At 30.1% G+C, this 26,037-nt stretch overlaps 2 protein-coding genes across 7 annotated transcripts in view; both read right to left on the bottom strand.

Annotated features, from left to right (window-relative positions):
- Positions 1-697, bottom strand: part of LOC143230080 (protein DEK-like) — a 39,368-nt gene extending 38,671 nt beyond the window's left edge. For all 6 annotated transcript variants that reach the window (XM_076463093.1, XM_076463095.1, XM_076463094.1 and 3 more), the window contains exon 1: positions 564-697. In XM_076463093.1, coding sequence (XP_076319208.1) covers positions 564-682 — 119 coding nt within the window. In that variant the 5' untranslated portion in view covers positions 683-697. The remainder of the gene's footprint in view (positions 1-563) is intronic.
- Positions 698-7,033: 6,336 nt separating this feature from the next.
- On the bottom strand, positions 7,034-25,395 carry LOC143228440 (uncharacterized). Its single transcript, XM_076459701.1, has 5 exons — positions 25,262-25,395; positions 20,694-20,883; positions 16,629-16,775; positions 10,140-10,214; positions 7,034-7,098 (listed from the first exon to the last, which is right to left on the bottom strand). Exons 1-5 carry the CDS (start codon positions 25,301-25,303, stop codon positions 7,034-7,036), a joined length of 519 nt encoding a protein of 172 aa, XP_076315816.1. The 5' UTR covers positions 25,304-25,395.
- Between the last annotated feature and the right edge of the window lie 642 nt (positions 25,396-26,037).

The raw sequence follows: 26,037 nt of genomic DNA, 5'->3' as shown, positions 1-26,037 counted from the left end.
CACACACCTGATTATATTATATTGTTATTATACATTATATATATACTAAACACACACCTGATTATATTATATTATTATTATACATTATATATATACTAAACACACACCTGATTATATTATATTATTATTATACATTATACATAAACACACACCTAATTATATATTATTATTATACATTATATATATACTAAACACACACCTGATTATATATGATTATTATCCATTATATATATACTAAACACACACCTGATTATATTATATTGTTATTATACATTATATATATACTAAACACACACCTGATTATATATTATTATTATACATTATATATATATACTAAACACACACCTGATTATATTATATTATTATACATTATATATATATACTAAACACACACCTAATTATATATTATTATTATACATTATATATATACTAAACACACACCTGATTATATTATATTATTATTATACATTATATATATATACTAAACACACACCTGATTATATTATATTATTATACATTATATATATATACTAAACACACACCTGATTAGAATCACAACTTACTTCTCAAGCTTAGCTTTTTTTCTCTCAAACTCAGGAGAATCTTTTGTGAATGGAAAACCATTAAACTTCCTGATGTTTCTCTTAATTTCTGATACCTGTACAATAATAATAATAAACATCCAATTGATCAATAATAAATATAGACAACCATATGTTATAACTGTCTCATATAACAGTTTCAAACAAAACTGAACAATTAAACAGGCTTTAAAAACTATTGGAAACTAATCTTTTATGTTTTATTGTCTTGGCAAGAGAAATCAAATGTTTCTTATGTTTGTTTGGAACTAAGAACAAAGCTGCACAATAGGATAGCTGTTTACATTCAATAAACTTAAGCACACAAGTTATTTTACTGTTTATTTACAGCCTTTTCAATACATTCAGTTACACAAAAAACATGTTAACCATGGTACTCTAACTTAACTTCTAGCCAGAGAAATTTTATCAGCTTCATATTAAAACGTACCAGCTAATAAATTACACAATTTTACTTCATACATAATAAATATAAAAATTGAATCAAGATGACAGAAATATGACAATAGGAACACAACATATAGTAATAAAAATCAAAATAGAATCTATTGTATTAAAATTATAATGAAGTTTTTTACACTGTTACTGTAAACATTTCATGTCTGGCCATGCTCTATCCAGTGACTGTGCATCTTGACAATATTCCTTCAGCACAGTTTGTACTGTAAAAGGTTGTCATGTCCAAAACACACCACTTCTCCTAGCTTGTTTCTATAATCAATATTGCCTAAAAGGTCAACAGCTTCTCAGTGTCAATTTCACCAGTCTGACCACTGCATTTTAGTGACTTGAATAGTGTGCCTTCACTAGTGCATGAATAGTAGTTTAAGGTTAAGCATGATGGAATGCCTTGTCTCAATGAATGCATTAAACTCTTTTCTATACATGGCCAGTAATTATTTGTGGTCAAAAACACTGCCATTTTCTCCAAACTGGGTACCATTCATAACATTTTTTTTCAGTTCGTCTACTATCCTGGATATGCCATGGAAGCATTTACTTGTGTCACTTCTCCAGAAGGAAATCCTTCATGATATACGGCATTCTGTCCTGAGAGGGGACAGTAGTTTTGATACATGCAGTTCCATCAAAATTTTATATTGGCTGCATTGTCAAGTGAACTTGCTGGTGCTCATATTTTAAAATTATTTTAAGGTAGCCAGCCCTTGTACACATTAAACAAAATACAAAACATTCAAGTTTATCAAAACCATAAATTAACTTCTGTTTGTTTAGATTTAATGTGTTGTTCTTGCAACATTATAGATATTCACAATTCAGAGTGATACCTTCATTTTTGAAAAAAAATGTGATTCTGATTTACTATTTTTATATCTCACACATAATTTGCACAAAGCATACTATTATTATTTAAAGAAACAAAAAATCCTACAAGTTAGTTTCAACACATCAAATTGCCTTGAATATCATGTTATGATCATATGCTAAAACATCTTCTTTGTTCCTATATAAAACTCATACAAGTGTTCCAAACCTTGGGCACACAAATAATTTCTCCATAGAGAAATGGAACAATGTTACCACAAGTTTTAAATCTACAGACTCTGTCTAGATCCATCAAACCCAACTCATATATACTTGTTAACACAGTAGTAACTTCTAATATATTAACTGTATCCTCACAAAATTTGGTACACTTTTAGTAAACATTACAAAGCTTTTGCACACGAAAAATCAGTTTTTTAATGAATATTTGCTAGTGAAATTGTCAATTATTTTTAACTAGTATGAAATCAAAGTGATTTTTATTTTGAGATTAGTTATTTTTTTGTCTCAAAAACCTCATATTTCAGTTGCATAACCTAGAACCTCTTAAATAAATATATACAGTTACAACAGAAAGTGTTCGTACCCCTGCATCCCAAGTAGTTTTTGTTCATAACTTAAAAAGTATCACGATTAAGCTAAGTATAATATACTAACACACATTTACATAAATTGTTATGTAAATTAAACTACAAATAAACTGTTTATAAACAAATAACCAAAAATAGGAGGAGCAGAAAGTGTTCGTACAGTTCAGAACGTGTAAAAAATCTGATATTCCCGTAAAAAATTGTTTAGTTTGGCGAATAAAATACATTATACCATTCCAGAACTAGACACTGGGTTCATAATTATTGGAATTTAGCCAGCAAAAAATGTACTTCTGGCAATTTAGTGCCGTCTCCGTTATTATCTGCTTGGTCATCATGGCGAACAGGAAACAACTATCCAGTGATTTAAAAAACCAAAATATTGTAAAATACAAGTCTCGTGTGTCTCTTTCCGGTATTGCTACACAACGTAATGTGCCAAAATCTACTGTTCAAAGCATAATTGCCAAGTTTAAGCTTACAAGATCAACTTCTAACCTCCCTCGTTCCAAACGCCCCACCAAAATTCCAGAGAGCACCAAGAGGAAGGTTCTCAAAGAAGTTAGTAGGAACCCTCGTTTAACACGTAATGACATAGAGAAACTGGTAAAGGAAAGTGGGGTTGAAGTAAGCACCCTGCAGTTACAAACATGTTACTCTCTTCTGGTTTCAAAGCATGCCATCCTTATAGAACAACATATTTAAAGCCTGTTCATTTAGAAGCACGATTGAAGTATGCAAGAAAGCACGTAGACAAACCCTTTACCTATTGGAAGAGTATTCTTTGGTCAGACGAGACTGAAAATCGAGCTTTTTGGCCACAATGATGTGCACTACATTTTCCGTAAAAAGGGGGAACGAAATCTTCCAAAGAACACCGTCCCTACAGTTAAACATGGAGGTGGCTCAATCATGCTATGGGGTTCCTTCAGCTTTTCTGGTGTAGGCAGCCTTCACTGCATCAATGGAATCATGAAAAAAGAAGAGTACGTTGATATATTAGGCACTTAGATCAAGAATGATGCTTGGAACTTGCAGCTTGGGTGTTGTTGAATCTTCCAGCACGACAATGACCCTAAGCACACATCGAAATATGTGCGATCCTGGTTGCAGAGGAACCATATAAGAGTTCTGGAGTGGCCATCGCAGTCACCTGATCTCAACCCAATTGAAAACGTTTGGCATGTGTAAATATAATATTTATAATACACTCAACTTTCAATTTTCTAATCATGATACTTTTTAAGTTATGAGGAAAAAACCACTCACGACGCAGTAGTACGAACAATTTCTGTCGTAACTGCAACTTTTCCAGTAAAACTTTACATTTTCTCTGTTGTTACGTTACTTGATTTTTAAGCCTGTAGAAAACTCATCAACAATAATGAAAAAAAAAATCTAAAATCAGAAATAAAATGATTGATTGTGTCCTTTTTTCTAAAATCAGAAATAAAATGATTGATTGTGTCCTTTTTTCTTCGTTATTAATCAAGATGTTTCAAAGCATGAGTTTCAACTGTTAAACATGTTCCATAAATTTTCTGTATTTAATTTACTTTCAACACCTAAGGTTAAACTAACTGTAAAAAAAGCTGAAATCATTGAGCCCATCTCTAAAGATCACACTATAATACCACACTCCAGAGAATATGAAGACGTGCAAGACAGAAAAGTGTCTTTCATACACGCCCTTGCTCGAAGAACACAATATTGAACTAAGCAGCTTATGTCTGCTACAACACTTACAAATGAAATTTCCAAGGGTAATAAAATTGTAATTAAAATGTGTGAAAATAATTATTATATTGTTCAAAGTTGCACTGGTTCAATAAACACTGTAGGTTCTGACATTGCAGGTATAATTATTATATTGTTCAAAGTTGGACTGGTTCAATAAACACTGTAGGTTCTGACATTGCAGGTATAATTATTATATTGTTCAAAGTTGCACTGGTTCAATAAACACTGTAGGTTCTGACATTGCAGGTATAATTATTATATTGTTCAAAGTTGCACTGGTTCAATAAACACTGTAGGTTCTGACATTGCAGGTATAATTATTATATTGTTCAAAGTTGCACTGGTTCAATAAACACTGTAGGTTCTGACATTGCAGGTATAATTATTATATTGTTCAAAGTTGCACTGGTTCAATAAACACTGTAGGTTCTGACATTGCAGGTATAATTATTATATTGTTCAAAGTTGCACTGGTTCAATAAACACTGTAGGTTCTGACATTGCAGGTATAATTATTATATTGTTCAAAGTTGCACTGGTTCAATAAACACTGTAGGTTCTGACATTGCAGGTATAATTATTATATTGTTCAAAGTTGCACTGGTTCAATAAACACTGTAGGTTCTGACATTGCAGGTATAATTATTATATTGTTCAAAGTTGGACTGGTTCAATAAACACTGTAGGTTCTGACATTGCAGGTATAATTATTATATTGTTCAAAGTTGGACTGGTTCAATAAACACTGTAGGTTCTGACATTGCAGGTATAATTATTATATTGTTCAAAGTTGCACTGGTTCAATAAACACTGTAGGTTCTGACATTGCAGGTATAATTATTATATTGTTCAAAGTTGCACTGGTTCAATAAACACTGTAGGTTCTGACATTGCAGGTATAATTATTATATTGTTCAAAGTTGCACTGGTTCAATAAACACTGTAGGTTCTGACATTGCAGGTATAATTATTATATTGTTCAAAGTTGCACTGGTTCAATAAACACTGTAGGTTCTGACATTGCAGGTATAATTATTATATTGTTCAAAGTTGGACTGGTTCAATAAACACTGTAGGTTCTGACATTGCAGGTATAATTATTATATTGTTCAAAGTTGCACTGGTTCAATAAACACTGTAGGTTCTGACATTGCAGGTATAATTATTATATTGTTCAAAGTTGCACTGGTTCAATAAACACTGTAGGTTCTGACATTGCAGGTATAATTATTATATTGTTCAAAGTTGGACTGGTTCAATAAACACTGTAGGTTCTGACATTGCAGGTATAATTATTATATTGTTCAAAGTTGCACTGGTTCAATAAACACTGTAGGTTCTGACATTGCAGGTATAATTATTATATTGTTCAAAGTTGCACTGGTTCAATAAACACTGTAGGTTCTGACATTGCAGGTATTTGAGTACCACTGCTCATCTGCCTATCTGTCAAATTTTGCAGCACGTGTGTATGGTGTTATTTGAGCATATAAAATTCACAATCCTCTCATTTTAAAGTTGTAAAGTTTTGAATGTGGTATTAAATTTACCTCACTTTAGACAATAACACAAATACAGTAGGCATAACTAGGTATTAGCCAACAAAAGTATACTATTTCGTTCAACTATCATACGTTACTGTATAAATATACGTATTACTATTTACTGATAGATGTTTAAATTTTAGCTACATGTCCTAAAACACAGAAAGTAAACGAGAAATACATTGAAAAACGTTAATTTCAAGTACATACCTGTGTTAAGAAATTCTGCACTTGTGCATAATGTGTAATACTAAACCTTGTATAGACTTGTGGGTGGGATGTGTAGAAATAATTTGTGTAGACTTTACACATTAACTTTTAAAAAATAAAAAAACATCAAATTACAGTATCAACATCATTGTAATTTAGTAGGGTCTCTAAAGTAAAGAATATGTGGGTTGAAAGAAATCTCTTTCCTTTTCAGAAGAAAGGACTTACTGATCACACTTCTACAGTTTTGACAAAAATTCTTTCTTTCACCTTCAACTCAGTTATAAACAACTGTCAGGATTACATAAAGGGGAAAATTCTCTTTCTATTCATTATAAAGTTTAGCTACATAGTAGTAGATGGTACTAGTTAAGAACTTTCAAATGAATGATTTGAAGGGCAGAGACACTAGTAGACTTACAAAATATATTGATATCTCAACAAATCAGAGAGGTGGGAGGTTCTTATTTTATATATAGCTGGTCTGTATCTCAAATTCCAGTTTCCAATTCCTTAGATATTTGTACACGTATGGCAGGCATAATAAAATTGAAACAGAGCAATAAGACAACTGGACCTGTTATGTGACATATAAAAAATGATACTTGTATATTTTGTTCTTTACAATTTCTTTTAAATTAAAAAATTAAAACATAACTTTAAATTTAAATTATAAACTAGATTTTGATGCCAATCTCATTCATGTAAGTAGTGAAAATGTTATTCAATAAAAGTTTTAAAAATAACATTCCAAATGTGCACTTTAACCTCCAGGAATGAAAGGGTTAACTGTCAAAAATACATATTGTGTGCCAACTTTTTCAAAATAAACCATAATTTTCATATCGGTTACCAAATAAACAAACCTTAACAATTTTTACTGGCAGCATTCTAATAACTTTAAAACATTCAATAGCTACTGAAAATATTTGTTGTTGATGTGGAGAGAGGGAATGATCCTGATAAAGTAAACAGTAAGTAGTCTTGGCATAATCCAATCACCAAGACAATACTTTGAGCAGATACCCACAAAAGGAAAACTGGGGCCCTAGAATGAAAATCAAGTATCTTTAAGGTCCTTAGTTCTAGACACAACAGTTTTATCCCCAAGGTAAGTCAAAGTGCCTAAAGCAAAAGAACCATAAATGTAGGAAGAGAATGAGAAGTGTAAAACCAGTTGGCCAGAAATACCAAAGACTGTAGGCAAAAAAGACAGGCTGAACTCAGTTGACCCAAGAGATATTAGAAAGGATGTAAGTTCCAGAATAAGACACCCTCCCTAACTCCATAGGAAAGGAAAAGGTAGAAGAAATATAAATATCCAAGTACAAATTAACAGAAAGAAATAGTCCAAGAAAAGGAATGTCTGCCTTGAGTCATGAGTGTGGGGAGTGAAAGCCCATACAATGCCAACGAATATACCAGGTCCCAATGTTTGTCTAATGGTAGAGTAAGAAATGGGAAAATGCAAAAAAATGCAGTGAAAAAAAGAAAAGAAAAAGGAGAGAGGTCAAGAAGTACATGTAAAAAAAAAGTATCCCAACACACTGACCATAACCAATGACAGACCAGATATATATAAAATGTTGTTGATGGAAATGAAGGAAGGTAAAAAGGAAATGGGAAGAGGAGCACAGAAAATGACCAAACTGGAAAAACAGAAAACAACTGTCAGCAGAAAGTGAGACCAACAGCAGGAGAAGAAAAAAAGTATATTTGATACTGGAAGACAAAAAGAAGCAGACCTAGAATCCAAAATGTGAAGGTCAGAAAAAGAAAGATTTAGACAAAGAACAGGAGTAAAGGGCAAGGTCTAAAACAAGGAAAACAAAACTTTGGAAGATATTAAGGACAAGTTTTATGACAGTGGTCCAACTCATAAGGTGAAAGAAATATCACAGAAGACATCTTGGGAAAGAAAGGAAGCCAGACGAAAATGAGGTAACTAGGAGAAACACAAAAACATCCTCACCCAATATGTCCCAACAGTAAGAGAACAAATGTCAACAAGAACATGAAATACTTCAAATAAAGGCTAGAATTAAGAGAAGAAACACAGAACAGCAGAGATAAATGCAAAAAATGGATAATTCAGAGAGAAAGAGGAGGTAACAAGCATGTTCCCCCAGCTCACATGATAAGTACAAAAGATATGAGAAAAAGTAGTAGGACTATAAATCAAGTCACATGTGAAGCAAGAAAGTATTTGGACATGAAGAAAAAGCTATTAAAGAAAGAAAACAGTAAAAAGGCTCATAACAAGTTGGAAGAAAAGACAGGATAAGCCTCAAGAATTGTGGGTAATAGTGAGAAAACAAAAATAATAAGTAACATGGGCAAATGATAAGTGAAGGAACAGAACAAACCTGAGAATGAAAGGTTAAAGTCATCTCACAAACAATAAAGTAACATTTAAAGCAAATAAGATCATTCTTAACTGTTGAGAAAAATTTAGCTGATAAGATGGAAGTAGGAGACCTAGCACATTCAAAAAATGGTTGAAATTTTCTTGACAGTTAATAAGTCTCCAAAAGCCACAGATGAAATGAGGCTTAAGAGCAAAGAACGTTACACACTCAGGACCAAATATACATCCTCATCCTTTGGAAATTTACAGTAAAAATTTAAGCCTTTCTTTTTTTAAACAAACATTAAAGAGAACAAAACTCAAAGGTCTGTTTATGATACAAATATCATAAAATAAAGGACAGACTACATAGTATAAACACAAAAATGAATTAAGTGAGTGAAAATGCATGGGGGGGGGTATTGTGCCATTGTCATACTCGTGGAGTGTTTTAGCTACCTAAGGAGACACTTATTAAGTAGAAAAATTCACAAGCAGTCTTGTGGGATTGGGTAGGCATCCATTAAAGGTTAGAGGCATGCAAACCTCCAAGACAAATATTCTGGGAAGAGATGTGATTATCATTAAAGGTTAGAGGCAAACCTCCAAGACAAATATTCTGGGAAGAGATGTGATTATCATTAAAGGTTAGAGGCATGCAAACCTCCAAGACAAATATTCTGGGAAGAGATGTGATTATCATTAAAGGTTAGAGGCATGCAAACCTCCAAGACAAATATTCTGGGAAGAGATGTGATTATCATTAAAGGTTAGAGGCATGCAAACCTCGAAGACAAATATTCTGGGAAGAGATGTGATTATCATTAAAGGTTAGAGGCAAACCTCCAAGACAAATATTCTGGGAAGAGATGTGATTATCATTAAAGGTTAGAGGCATGCAAACCTCCAAGACAAATATTCTGGGAAGAGATGTGATTATCATTAAAGGTTAGAGGCATGCAAACCTCCAAGACAAATATTCTGGGAAGAGATGTGATTATCATTAAAGGTTAGAGGCATGCAAACCTCCAAGACAAATATTCTGGGAAGAGATGTGATTATCATTAAAGGTTAGAGGCATGCAAACCTCCAAGACAAATATTCTGGGAAGAGATGTGATTATCACCTTAAAAACTATAATTCCACTTAAGTAACTGATGAAACCAACTTAGAAACAAATCCAGACTATTACTGTAGCAGAACTTGTGTCTGAAAACCTTTGATTTTAGAAACATATCCCCATGCTAATATTTTATTACTATACTTAAACCTTTATTAAACTCCTGAAATTACATCACCTTATACAGATGAAAAGATTTCATTATTTCTGTAGGTCACTATCCTGTGGCTTCTCAATGCTGTGATATGGGTAATCACATCCCATCATGAAAAACAGTTACTGACTAAACAAAATTATACCATTCAAGATGCAATATTAAATTGAAACTATCACATTAAATACCATTACAGCTTTTTGAGTGTTAAAAGTGCAATAATTTGTCTTAAATTTAAAAAATCCACATACAACAATTATTTAATTCAAAGCATGCTGAAATCAACTCCAAAAAAATGACATTTGTTTACCTTTTTTGCCCATGAAATTAAACTCTTTTATTGGGTAAAATTTAGTGATAAAAAAGTTGCATCTTTTAATGTATGGACTAAATTACCCTTGAGAAAAAGGTTTGTAAACAAAGATTAAATGTTGATTTTTATTGAATACGTTAGCAACTATCTCTAACAACCTAAGTAACTTGTCTTTCTTTTCAAATATAAGAAAACCATTTTACAGAAGCACACAAATAAGAAAGTAACATACCGAGCCTGGCGGTTAAAAGGAACTTGTGTAAAAGCTTTAAGTCATCAGCTTTCTGCTTCTGAAGTTGAAATTCAACTAGTGCACAAAAATAGAAAGACGAGGAAATTAAACACCTGCTGGAAGTAGAGTTGCTTTTAGTTTCATTTGAATGTACTTACTGATTATAAGTATTTTTCTGCAAGCTACAACTTTTACAGTAAGGAAGAACAGACAGTACACATTCTCAAATATTTACATATGATCACACCAGTGACCTGTTTCAACAAGTATTCATACTTAGTGTAAGATCTGTAACTTGTAAAAAACACGTACATGTATTTGTATCAAAATCTTGAAACTGTACACCAACAACATAAGGAACAAATTGTTCAAAACATTCTCTAAACTTGTACTCTGCACATATAACAAATGAACAAAAGTATTATAGGTAGAACAATAATTGTGCAACCTTCAATACTTCTGAATAAAATTTAGAAAAGTTTGAAATATTTTAATAAATTGTTTAAACTGAAGTCAATAGTGAATTTTATTTTTCCAGAATACTTTAATTTTTAGCAACAGTAATGTATTAATTTTAACTGTACTATATAGATCTTTTAATATATCTAAGTAACAGGAAGTATGGGTGTGTATGGAAATAGAAACAGACCAATTACAACAGGAACTAAAAAGTGTTCAGCTACAGGATGAGTTACTTACTGTTTGGAAAACTAGAATGAAATAAAAACCAGCATTAGTTGCTGTAAGACCAGAAACAGACAGTTTACCAATATCTTATAACACAGAAAACAAAATGCAAACTACTCATCTATATTTACCATGTTAAAGACTAAAAACTAGAAACCAACACTATAAGTCAGTTATTGTGCAGAATGTGAGAAACAAATGTCAGTATCATATCATCTAGATGTAGATAACTGTAAACACAACAGCTTCTAGTATAAAATTATTCACTACATGGAATATCATAAATAAAAATCTGTAACCAGTAGAGTAAGTTATGTATACATGACCAACAATGAAAACATACACCATTATTAGCTATTGTACAGAGAACAAGAAACAAACTAGTTATCACCTAAGTTATGTACCATGTAAAGGATAAAACATACCATTATTAGTTACTGTGTGAAGAATTAAGAACAAACTAGTTATCACCTAAGTTATGTACCATGTAAAGGATAAAACATACCATTATTAGTTACTGTGTGAAGAATTAAGAACAAACTAGTTATCACTTAAGTTATGTACCATGTAAAGGAAAAAAACATACCATTATTAGTTACTGTGTGAAGAATTAAGAACAAACTAGTTATCACCTAAAAGATACCATTATTAGTTACTGTGTGAAGAATTAAGAACAAACTAGTTATCACCTATGTTATGTACCATGTAAAGGATAAAACATACCATTATTAGTTACTGTGTAAAGAATTAAGAACAAACTAGTTATCACCTAAGTTATGTACCATGTAAAGGATAAAACATACCATTATCAGTTACTGTGTGAAGAATTAAGAACAAACTGGTTATCACCTATGTTATGTACCATGTAAAGGATAAAACATACCATTATCAGTTACTGTGTGAAGAATTAAGAACAAACCAGTTATCCCCTAAGTTATGTTCCATGTAAAGGATAAAACATACCATTATTAGTTACTGTGTGAAGAATTAAGAACAAACTAGTTATCATCTAAGTTATGTACCATGTAAAGGAAAAAACATACCATTATAAGTTACTGTGTGAAGAATTAAGAACAAACTAGTTATCACCTAAGTTATGTACCATTTAAAGGATAAAACATACCATTATTAGTTACTGTGTGAAGAATTAAGAACAAACTAGGTATCACCTAAGTTATGTACCATGTAAAGAATAAAACATACCATTATTAGTTACTGTGTGAAGAATTAAGAACAAACTAGTTATCACCTAAGTTATGTACCATGTAAAGGAAAAAACATACCATTATAAGTTACTGTGTGAAGAATTAAGAACAAACTAGTTATCACCTAAGTTATGTACCATTTAAAGGATAAAACATACCATTATTAGTTACTGTGTGAAGAATTAAGAACAAACTAGGTATCACCTAAGTTATGTACCATGTAAAGAATAAAACATAACATTGTTAGTTACTGTGTGAAAAATTAAGAACAAACTAGTTATCATCTAAGTTATGTACCATGTAAAGAATAAAACATACCATTATTAGTTACTGTGTGAAGAATTAAGAACAAACTAGTTATCACCTAAGTTATGTACCATGTAAAGGAAAAAACATACCATTATAAGTTACTGTGTGAAGAATTAAGAACAAACCAGTTATCATCTAAGTTATGTACCATTTAAAGAATAAAACATACCATTGTTAGTTACTGTGTGAAGAATTAAGAACAAACCAGTTATCATCTAAGTTATGTACCATGTAAAGAATAAAACATACCATTATTAGTTACTGTGTGAAGAATTAAGAACAAACTAGTTATCACCTAAGTTATGTACCATGTAAAGGATAAAACATACCATTATTAGTTACTGTGTGAAGAATTAAGAACAAACCAGTTATCATCTAAGTTATGTACCATGTAAAGAATAAAACATACCATTATCAGTTACTGTGTGAAGAATTAAGAACAAACCAGTTATCACCTAAGTTATGTACCATGTAAAGGATAAAACATACCATTATTAGTTACTGTGTGAAGAATTAAGAACAAACTAGTTATCACCTAAGTTATGTACCATGTAAAGGAAAAAACATACCATTATAAGTTACTGTGTGAAGAATTAAGAACAAACTAGTTATCACCTAAGTTATGTACCATTTAAAGGATAAAACATACCATTATTAGTTACTGTGTGAAGAATTAAGAACAAACTAGGTATCACCTAAGTTATGTACCATGTAGAGAATAAAACATACCATTGTTAGTTACTGTGTGAAGAATTAAGAACAAACTAGTTATCATCTAAGTTATGTACCATGTAAAGAATAAAACATACCATTATTAGTTACTGTGTGAAGAATTAAGAACAAACTAGTTATCACCTAAGTTATGTACCATGTAAAGGAAAAAACATACCATTATTAGTTACTGTGTGAAGAATTAAGAACAAACTAGTTATCACCTATGTTATGTACCATGTAAAGGATAAAACATACCATTATTAGTTACTGTGTGAAGAATTAAGAACAAACTAGTTATCACCTAAGTTATGTACCATGTAAAAGATAAAACATACCATTATTAGTTACTGTGTGAAGAATTAAGAACAAACTAGTTATCACCTAAGTTATGTACCATGTAAAGGATAAAACATACCATTATTAGTTACTGTGTGAAGAATTAAGAACAAACTAGTTATCACCTAAGTTATGTATCATGTAAAGGATAAAACATACCATTATTAGTTACTGTGTGAAGAATTAAGAACAAACTAGTTATCACTTAAGTTATGTACCATGTAAAGGAAAAAAACATACCATTATTAGTTACTGTGTGAAGAATTAAAAACAAACTATTTATCACCTAAAAGATACCATTATTAGTTACTGTGTGAAGAATTAAGAACAAACTAGTTATCACCTATGTTATGTACCATGTAAAGGATAAAACATACCATTATTAGTTACTGTGTGAAGAATTAAGAACAAACTAGTTATCATCTAAGTTATGTACCATGTAAAGAATAAAACATACCATTATTAGTTACTGTGTGAAGAATTAAGAACAAACTAGTTATCACCTATGTTATGTACCATGTAAAAGATAAAACATACCATTATTAGTTACTGTGTGAAGAATTAAGAACAAACTAGTTATCACCTAAGTTATGTACCATGTAAAGAATAAAACATACCATTATTAGTAACTGTGTGAAGAATTAAGAACAAACTAGTTATCACCTATGTTATGTACCATGTAAAGAATAAAACATACCGTTATTAGTTACTGTGTGAAGAATTAAGAACAAACTAGTTATCACTTAAGTTATGTACCATGTAAAGGAAAAAAACATACCATTATTAGTTACTGTGTGAAGAATTAAGAACAAACTATTTATCACCTAAAAGATACCATTATTAGTTACTGTGTGAAGAATTAAGAACAAACTAGTTATCACCTATGTTATGTACCATGTAAAGGATAAAACATACCATTATTAGTTACTGTGTGAAGAATTAAGAACAAACTAGTTATCATCTAAGTTATGTACCATGTAAAGAATAAAACATACCATTATTAGTTACTGTGTGAAGAATTAAGAACAAACTAGTTATCACCTATGTTATGTACCATGTAAAAGATAAAACATACCATTATTAGTTACTGTGTGAAGAATTAAGAACAAACTAGTTATCACCTAAGTTATGTACCATGTAAAGAATAAAACATACCATTATTAGTAACTGTGTGAAGAATTAAGAACAAACTAGTTATCACCTATGTTATGTACCATGTAAAGAATAAAACATACCGTTATTAGTTACTGTGTGAAGAATTAAGAACAAACTAGGTATCACCTATGTTATGTACCATGTAAAAGATAAAACATACCATTATTAGTTACTGTGTGAAGAATTAAGAACAAACTAGTTATCATCTAAATTATGTACCATGTAAAGGATAAAACATACCATTATCAGTTACTGTGTGAAGAATTAAGAACAAACTAGGTATCACCTATGTTATGTACCATGTAAAAGATAAAAGATACCATTATTAGTTACTGTGTGAAGAATTAAGAACAAACTAGTTATCATCATCTAAATTATGTACCATGTAAAGGATAAAACATACCATTATCAGTTACTGTGTGAAGAATTAAGAACAAACTAGGTATCACCTATGTTATGTACCATGTAAAAGATAAAACATACCATTATTAGTTACTGTGTGAAGAATTAAGAACAAACTAGTTATCACCTAAGTTATGTACCATGTAAAGAATAAAACATACCATTGTTAGTTACTGTGTGAAGAATTAAGAACAAACTAGTGATCATCTAATTTATGTACCATATAAAGAATAAAACATACCATTATTAGTTACTGTGTGAAGAATTAAGAACAAACTAGTTATCACCTAAGTTATGTACCATTTAATCAATAAAACATACCATTATTAGTTACTGTGTGAAGAATTAAGAACAAACTAGTTATCACCTATGTTATGTACCATGTAAAAGATAAAACATACCATTATTAGTTACTGCGTGAAGAATTAAGAACAAACTAGTTATCACCTAAGTTATGTACCATGTAAAGGATAAAACATACCATTATCAGTTACTGTGTGAAGAATTAAGAACAAACTAGGTATCACCTATGTTATGTACCATGTAAAAGATAAAACATACCATTATTAGTTACTGTGTGAAGAATTAAGAACAAACTAGTTATCACCTAAGTTATGTACCATGTAAAGAATAAAACATACCATTATTAGTTACTGTGTGAAGAATTAAGAACAAACTAGTTATCACCTATGTTATGTACCATGTAAAGAATAAAACATACCATTATTAGTTACTGTGTGAAGAATTAAGAACAAACTAGTTATCACCTAAGTTATGTACCATGTAAAGAATAAAACATACCATTATTAGTTACGGTGTGAAGAATTAAGAACAAACTGGTTATCATCTAAATTATGTAAGGGATATATTTTCACACATGCACAAATACCATTTTTTGTCACGAGGGACAAGAAACAAACCAGTTGCCATAGCAGTTACTCAAGGACTACACAAATAATTACTGTGGGCTAGAGACAGTAACAGATAACTAGTTTAGGGATAACCATAGAAATATGTTACCAACATGTGCAGAAAGCAGTTTTTCCTTCAATGCTTTTCAACTGTATATATTCTTGCACAATTATTAAAATGTTCAAATTATAAAGTGTAATGAAACAGTATTTATTTACTAATAACAAAATATGAAATACTGTAATGTCGAGTGCACATGAAACCAGAGAGACTTTGAACAGATACAACCTCCAGATTCTAGTGTTCAAAACAATAATCAGGGTATTGATTAAAGTTCTGCCAGAGAAAAATAATGCTTTCTCATTTGCTATAAAATTTCTTTTTTGTCTAAAAAGATAAACAACTTTAGTATTCTGAGTTCAGAAAGTTAATGTGTGTTTTGCTGTGAAACACGTTTTAAAAATCAACCAAGTTGGCACATTAAGTATAATAAATATGTCAGCAACTATTCCATATGCACTTCTTGTCATGGGACACGGGGTAATGTTAATATCATACTCTAACTATAGTGTACAGAATACTATAACAAGTATAACTGTGTTAAGCAAAGCGTATATATAAAACAAAAAACAAATAACAGTACAATTTTTCTAATGAAGGGAATCTCTAGAACCCCAACTGTTGAGAAACAGAGAAACTAGAAACCAGTGTCATTTACTATTATACATGAAGAAATGAAAACAATAAGATACCAGTAAGAGGTACTTACTACGGGGACAGTCTCCCAATTTTTGTCCTTTACCTTCTGGAATTTCAGGTTTTTCCTTACTTGGAATAGCAAAGGCAAGCTCTAAGCGTTGGACTTTCTTTCTCTCTCTGCTTCCTGATATCTCAAGTGGCTGATCAAAGAGTCCCACTGAAAGTAGAATGTTTCAACATCACCACTGTAAAAATAAATCCACATTAACCTTGATCTATAGAAGAAGGCAGTGAATACAGTATCCTATACCAAGCTGAACATCAGAGTGAACACATCTTCATGTAATAAGTAGTTCTTGAAAACACTTATTTTACTTAAATATACCAATTAAATGTAATATTTTTTTCTGGTTGTAATGGATATCTGATTTTCATGAACCAAAGACAATCTGAAGAATCCTTAAAACTTAAATCTAATTGTGGAAGCTGATTTGACAGTGTACAAAAACATCACTGAATACATATTAAAGTTATTAAAACTTGTAGAACATTTCCATTTAACTCTTAACACAGACCGACCACATGAATTCTTTGTACTTTAGTCTATAAACTTAATACTTCTAACAAATATATAGTATGTATCTCCACAAAATGTATTAGCTTTTCAGTTAAAATTTTAAATCTTCCACATACAAAAAAATCATATTTTTAGTAAGTATTTTAAATAAAGATTTGTCCATGAATATATCAAACATTTGAGTAGTCCAAGTGAAAAGTAATTTTCACAAAAAGATTAAAAATACTTTTTCTCATTTCAAAAATTTCAAATTTCCTTTGGGCGATCTCCAAAACATTTTAAATACATCTCAAATGTTATTTCTTTCCAGTAAAACTATTATTTTATCTGTTATTTTCTGTACCCAAACTCAAAATGGGATCAGTCATTTTGATCAATCTTGTAACCAAAAATCTCCTTTTTATTTTAGAATGACTTCCAACTGAAACTACATTAATTTTTCCTAAATAGCTTTGAGTACATAACAGTATACATCTATCAATAATTAACTTTTATTATTCTCTTACCCTACGAACTGAATCTAACTATCGGTGCCAGAATAAGTGGTAATTCACTTGGGATCACATGCAGCTCAAGTTACATTATCAACTTACTTTACCTATGTGCTCCTTGCATTTGTGCCTCGTGAATCATTTTTACCTAATCTGAAACTTCAAAAAATATATATATATTTTTTATATTTTAGTTAGTTTTATATTATAAAAAAAGAATAAAAGTACTTAATTTTCTTTATTTCTTCTTGTTGACTACTGAAGACGTTTAGGACTACATATTGTATATGTATGTATATGTAAACATATTGTATATGAATGATAGTAGTGCTTCTATTTTTTTTAAATTAAACACCAGAGAACACACATCAATAACATTCAAACAATTTTCCAAACTCAAAACTTTTCTGACTTTCTTAGTATGTAACAAATGTTATTAAAAATTCATCCAAGCTGGTAGCTAATCTCTCTTAGGGAATAAAACTTATTTTCTACGTAAAACTGACAATTACACTGCACAACAATTTTTTTTTAAAGTTTTTGCTGATTGTGACAGGTACCTGGTGGGTATGCACAATTATAGTTTTGGTTTTGCTTCATCAAGTAGGAACTCTGAGAAATAGACAGTTACCAGCAATAACGTATTTAATTGCGTTTATGTTTCTAATACGCTATTAAGTTCAACATAATTAAGTGTTTTACTCCTGATTTTCGTTTGTATTCAATGTCCGGTGCATCACGTTGCAGTGTCCAACAGTAGTCAGCAAGCATTGACGGATTCCAGTTGTCCTGATATCATTTTTCCATTGTAGTAATGTCCTGACAAAACTGAAGATTTTGATAAAACTGTACATGATGGGCAAATTTGGATGTTATTTTCATGATCAGCAGCCAAAAATCTATGAGGAACACCCAACAGTGTTCAAGAAGCAAACACTTTGTTGTGCAATGTTATCTGTTCAAAACACATTACACAATACATCACTGGATAGATGTAAACTTTGACACTGTGTAAAATACTAAAACTTTTAAATAAGGTGCAATAAAGGATACCCAGGGCAAAAGATTTAAACAAACATATTGTTTCATTTTTTTTGTTAACCTACACATTAGATCATGTTTCAGATGCTAGGAGAATACATGCATAACAATTTCCAAAATGTAACAAACCTATATGAACAATCACATTCTGTAAAATGCAATTACTGTATCTGTAAAGTTTTTCAAAACATTCCAACTTTCACGTCTGCTCAGTTCAAGGAACAAATATATTAATTAACCCTACTGAACCAGGTATTTTTACTACAATTATTAAACCACTAATTAGTTATGTTCTACCAATTAGAATAATATAAATTCACCCTTGTGTGACACACAACACACCTTTTTCCTTAGCATGTCATTGTCCACATTTTATCCATCACCCCTTGAAAAAAATATCAAATTAAATACAAATTACTCTCCATAAAATTGTCAATGCTCAGATAAACCAGATTAGCCTTCAACTTTGTTTGGTCATATCTAGTAAACAGAAAATCAGACCTCTCTTACCACACCCACTCTTTCATAATTTGCTAACAGTTCACTCATATACCACTTATACCTAATAGAAACTTGAGGTTTCCATCTGTCAAATGACGTGTTGAATAATGCTGTGTTCTCAATGGTTATATGTATCAACATTGTTCCTGTGAACAGGTTAACAACTAGCTTGGATAAATTTGTAATGATTGTTGTTACAGTTGAGTTAGAAAGTCAAAACGTTTTTGAGAGATTAGGGAATTTGTCTACATTTTACTAGTCCATATGACTTGGAGTATAATTTAATTAAATAAACAGCAACAACTGTAATACTATGAATAGTATAAAAAAATTAGGGTTAACTTCAACAAATGAGAGCAAGAAAAAAAAAGATTTGACAGGTATTTTATTTCTTATGTTTATTCTTTATGCATAATTATAAAAACTAAAATGTAAACATAAGAATATTTTAGGTTAGTTAAGATTATGTAAAACAGATAATATAAAAATGTTTCATGAGACAAATGAGAGCTGTTCATACTAGTTTTAGTTAACGTAATTCAATAGTGTAATGTGAGCTCCATGTTCTCCAAGTGATTTACAACTTATAATAGTGCAAGTAGCTACTCACAGTTCATAGAGCAATAAAACAAAGTTTAATTATAAATAGATGTGTACCATTATGAATTTAGAGCTACTGAGGATAAATGAATGTGGTTTCATATTACAATATGAAGTTATTCTATTAAGAAAGAAGGGTAATTTAAATTTATTTTGATTGCTTTTGGTGGTTCCTAGGTTGGCCAAATTGACAGTTGTTTTGAGTGTTAGGTTAGAGAAAATAAAATATAAACTACCAAGTTTTATTTAAAAAGTTTGAAATGTTTTTATGAGGTCTTAGAGATTAGAAAGGAAGTTGGAGATTTTTGTGATAAAGTATTTTTAATTTTAACATGAAAATTACTTGATTTTTTTGCATGTGAAAGACTGCTAAATCTTATGAAGATATGCACACTATATTGAAAGTTAGAAGCATAAAATCTAATAAAACTTTAAATGAGTACAAAAAGTTCACATGGTTGGTCAAATAGACTGTGCCCATGTTGAGAGACTTAAGAAAATTTTATATTAACCCCAAACTAAAAGTGTATATTTGATAAGAAACTACCATTCCTTGAGAATGATTTCTTTGCAGCCTTTTATGGTGTCATAGAATGTCATCTAAACAATTGTAAATTAAAGTCAGCTTCCAATATAGCTTGAGCTGGCTAAATACCAACAAACACTAGAGCAGGTTTACTACACATGTCAACATGGTTTTGATCTCAGCAGCTATATGTGGCTTCTACAGATGTAGATCTTACTGGAACTTAATAAAATCTGGAAAAAAAAACAGATGTCGAGCTTTTTACTATAACAGTCATGAACTTACTAGCAAGTTGGTGTACAAATAAGTTCAAACACTAATGTCCACCAATATTAGCTACTTAAACCTTGTCTCTGTAAACTTTCACTTATGCTGTGCTTGGTTATATTTTTCACTTACATTTTGTTCCACCATCTTCGCCTGATGCATGATCTTCACTGTCTTCACCATCATCATCACTCTCTCTTGACTCCTCAGCTTCTTTTCTCGGACTTGATCTTATGAGAGAACTGATCTTTTTATTGTTTCCTTTTTTTGGAGATTTGTTCTTTCCATCTGAAAGGTTCATTTGTTTATCTCCATCTTCAACCTTTGAAAAAACAATACTTTATAAGTTATGTGTATAGTTTATTAAAAGTAACATTAAAAATTACTTTAATGGGCTTTACACTTTTAGAAACTACAGTGAAAGCTCTCAGGAAATCACTATCCCCTTCCACTCATATTGTTTACACTCGAAAAACTATCATCATTAGTAAAATATTCAGTGTTAATTATAACATAATCCAAGAAACCTTTTATCCTGACCCGAGAACAACAGAAGTCCTAAAGTGTGTAATAAAGTGCACTAAAGTTCTCAGACCACATGGTACTGCTCCATATTGCTATAAATGAAAATGTTTCATAAAGCAATGGGTCATAAATGTTGTGTTCATGGCACACTAGGAAAATAACATTAACTTCATGGCACACTTGTCTGACCCCACACTCAAAAACAGTTTTACTGATTAAAAACATTAATTACACAAATCTAGGGCAATTTGAATAACTACAAATGCTCTCAATTCAATATATTTAAATTTATTAGGATAATAAGGCCACATTCGCCTGATTAAACTCGATTATTTTACAGTCATGCAAAAGCATACTTGATGCCATACATTTAAAACATTTTGCATCACACTGTTTTGAAATTACTGCTGTTGTAAGTAATGTACAAGGTCATAAGAACTTTTTCTAATAAGAGTTTCAGAGAGATTTTCATTGGTCTCATTGGTAGAATTTAATAAACTAAAAAAAGAACAAAAATCACTCCAATGTCCATGAGAAACTCTACTTACAATGTACACTATACGTTAACAAAATCACTTCAGTGTCCACAAGAAACTTTACTTACAATGTACACTATACGTTAACAAAATCACTTCAGTGTCCACAAGAAACTCTACTTACAATGTACACTATATGTTAACAAAATCACTTCAGTGTCCACAAGAAACTTTACTTACAATGTACACTATATGTAACAAAATCACTCCAGTGCCCACGTTGTACACTATCGCTTACAAAATCACTTCAGTGTCCACAAGAAACTTTACTTACAATGTACACTATACGTTAACAAAATCACTTCAGTGTCCACAAGAAACTCTACTTACAATGTACACTATATGTTAACAAAATCACTTCAGTGTCCACAAGAAACTTTACTTACAATGTACACTATACGTTAACAAAATCACTCCAGTGCCCACGTGAAACTGTACTTACAATGTACACTATACGTTTACAAAATCACTTCAGTGTCCACAAGAAACTTTACTTACAATGTACACTATACGTTAACAAAATCACTTCAGTGTCCACAAGAAACTCTACTTACAATGTACACTATATGTTAACAAAATCACTTCAGTGTCCACAAGAAACTTTACTTACAATGTACACTATACGTTTACAAAATCACTCCAGTGCCCACGAGAAACTCTACTTACAATGTACACTATACGTTTACAAAATCACTTCAGTGTCCAAGAGAAACGTTATTTACAATTTATACTATGCATTTCCCTTTATGAGTGAAAAGTAATTTTCATGATAAGGTTAAAAATATCCTTTTTTATCTAAAGGGTTTCAAGCACCATTTACACAAACCATGAAACTTCCTGATATCAAATATTTTTATTTTATTTAACTCTAGATGAGTTGGTTGGTTTGACCTCATAACCAACACAAGAGAGGAAAAATAATTCTATGTTCCCCAATTTTCTTTACTACAAATTGCAACATAAAACTAATTTTGTTTATCATAAGTAACTTAACTTTACTACAAATTGCAACATAAAACAATTGTTTACCATAAGTAACTTAACTACAAATTGCAACATAAAACTACAATTGTTTGTCATAAGTAACTTAAAACTTGTAACAGTATAAATCTATTTATTCATAAATTTGAATGCTTTACCACCCTTTGAACCATGTCTATTATTGACACCATACTAATTGTAAATCAAGTGGCAATCATGCACGTGCCATTACAATATAACACACAGATTACTTGTGTGTGTACTTCATAAAAATTATTACTACTTATTTTACTTTTTACATTTTACAAATATTTTTACATTTTAAATACTTTCATAATAATAAAGAAAAAACAAATGAATAATAAAGTACTTATCTAAGTTTTCTTTCTTTGCCCTCAACTGTTGATGAAACTATCCTACTTTTTCATACAACTTGGAACTACTATATTAAAAAATGCACCAAAGAACACAGAATACTAACATATAACAAGTAAACAGCATTCCATAACTATTTTCTGGCTTTCTAACTGTGAGATAAAGTCATCAAATACTCAACTAAGCCTGTTGATGTACTTCCTGTGTGAATAAAGTTTGAACTGGAAGAATATACATTTTTCCCAAATCTCTGTACAAACAACAATGTACTATATTACATGATCTGACACAGAAAAATGTAGTTTTCTATTGGTAACAAATAGTATTTTGAATTAAAAAGTTAACTAATATATAATACTAAAATTTGAATAACAATCTACAATTGAATGCTAAACATATTGGCATGGATTCATAAAACAGTAATTCAGTAAAGTTTTGAATGCACAGTTCACAGTTGAAATCAACAGTTCTGAAACAATTGCTTTATCTATCTGTTTATCACTTCTCTTAATAATTGTATGTACTAATGATTATCATATTATCATTTTAATTAACTATCATCTCTGTATCAACATTTTTGGATTTCACTGAAAATAGAATTAGTTTATTCTGAAACACTCGAACCTCGTAAATAAAATGTTTTTATTAACTGTCTTCCTTTTCATTAATAAATTGTTGTTTCATACAAAATTTGTAGTCTTTGTAGAAATACAAAAGGTAGATTTAAATTTATTTCACATTTTTATGGCAGTGACAAGGTTAGTTAAGTCAATTGAATACATACAAAGTTTTACTGAAAACGAAAAATTTTTGATGAAGTATATTTAATACTGACATTAAAATAATTTGCACCAACAGCAGTCAACATTAACTCTTCATATTTACAAATATTATTTTGATAAAAACTATTTTAAAAAATCTTAATGTTTTGTATGTAAAGGCATATTTTTTGTTTGTTTGTATTTCGTGCAAAGCTACAAGAGGGTTATCTGCACAAAGGCATATTTATTAAAAGTTTGTTGTATTTTGCAAAGATACACAAATCATTAAAAGCTATATAATGAAAATAGATAGTCACATCAGGGTTAACCAAGACAGTTAAACCCTATGTCATTGCATTTAAAATTTAACTGAGAGACTGTTTTATGAATTTTTTATAAATTTATCATCAAACTATGGATTATAATTTAAATTTCAGTAATATACATAAGTTAATTTACTCATTTAAAAGTACATATTAAATAATACACAAACATTAATTTTGCACATAATCAGGATATTTTTACAGGGAATATTTTGAAAAATTGAATGTTGGAAATATATTGCATTAACTTTGTATACAGTGATTGAAATCTGCCATAAAACCACACAAAGTTTTCAGAAATAGGATAAGTAACTTCACAAAGGTTTACTGACTTCTAAATTCAGCAACATGTCATTTCTTGAAGACTGTATCTTTAATTTAAGAAATAAAAAAAATTAAACTTTTTAATTCTCATATTTATTTTACAGATTTCATTTGTTTTTGACATATCTTGGATATCATCCTCTTTCTCTACATTATCCCAAAATGTTTCATTGATAGAATCTGATAAATTTACATGATCATAACATAATTCTTGATATATAATATAAATAGAGTAACAACACCATAATCTATTGAGATTTGAGTCTCGTTGTATGTCTGTATCACTGTACAAAGTAAAAGCTTTCAAATTTCCAATCTATGTTCATTATGAATCATTCACTTTCTATTAATTTTTGGTATGACAAGGTTTCTAAACAGATTAATTTATTTACGGTCTTATTTTTATGAGCTCAGTGACCATTTCCTAATCCGGAATATTCATTGAATAATTTACTATCTGACAAGTACAGTATCTTGTTCAATTTAATTTGAAAAATAAAACTGTTACTATTATTTAATGAGCTCGTAAATTCAAACTTAGACTTTTCAGTATTGGATTTACAATTACATTTTTATTTCGAACTGACTTGAGGAGATAGAAAACACTGACATAGATACTGAAACATCCTATAAATCTGAAATAAATTCACTATCCAAAGCTACCAGAAAAGTTTAAAACGGTATTCAAAAGTCCTAACTTACTTGAGGCAACAATAACCGTCTCAATTAGCAGTTAGGCTTAACACATTTTATCGTGTAACAAAATTTTAAAATATTTCTTACAGTTTAAGTGTAGACTCATAATAATTTAAAAGTATATACAAAATGTTGAAAATGGCATAAAGCACTGGGCATGATAAACAACAAAATCTTACTTCTATCTCTAATTTTTTCGTTTCAATTTCTGCGTCGGACATCTTTCCAATACGGCGTTGTTCAAAATGGCGGGTAAAAATGTTGCCGATATAAAACCAACCAATAACTTTTCATGTAATAAATGTACGTTGCAATAAATGAAATATAAAATTTCCTGGGATTGGTTGCACCGATTAAAATGTTTTTATAATATGTGAAATTTTGTGTTATAAGTCACTTATTATCAATAAGAACAATTTTATTTTAAAAAATTATACATTATATATATGTTTTTGAGGTATGATTTCGGATGATTAATTTACAAAATATTAAAACTTTTTTTTCATAATATTGGCGCGTCTCGTAAGTTCTCAAGTATTTCGCGACAACAAAATAAGGACATCATGATTATAAATATTCCTCCTATATTATAAAATGTTTTTATAATATGTGAAATTTTGTGTTATAAGTCACTTATTATCAATAAGAACAATTTTATTTTAAAAAAATATACATTATATATATGTTTTTGAGGTATGATTTTTGATGATTAATTTACAAAATATTAAAACTTTTTTTTCATAATATTGGCGCGTCTCGTAAGTTCTCAAGTATTTCGCGACAACAAAATAAGGACATCATGATTATAAGTATTCCTCCTTTAAAATATTTATTTTAAATACCACGTTATGAAATATTTAAAATGAAAACAGCGTTTATGCAAAAAGTAAAGCAAAATTATAAAGAAAAATAAACTTAATTATCTTTTTGATGACAATCTTTTATTTTTCTTAAA

The sequence above is a fragment of the Tachypleus tridentatus genome, chromosome 10 (assembly GCF_004210375.1).
Source record: "Tachypleus tridentatus isolate NWPU-2018 chromosome 10, ASM421037v1, whole genome shotgun sequence".
NCBI lineage: Eukaryota > Metazoa > Arthropoda > Merostomata > Xiphosura > Limulidae > Tachypleus > Tachypleus tridentatus.
The sequence above is the reverse complement of the archived record's forward strand: the minus strand, read 5'-3'. Positions and strand labels throughout refer to the sequence as shown.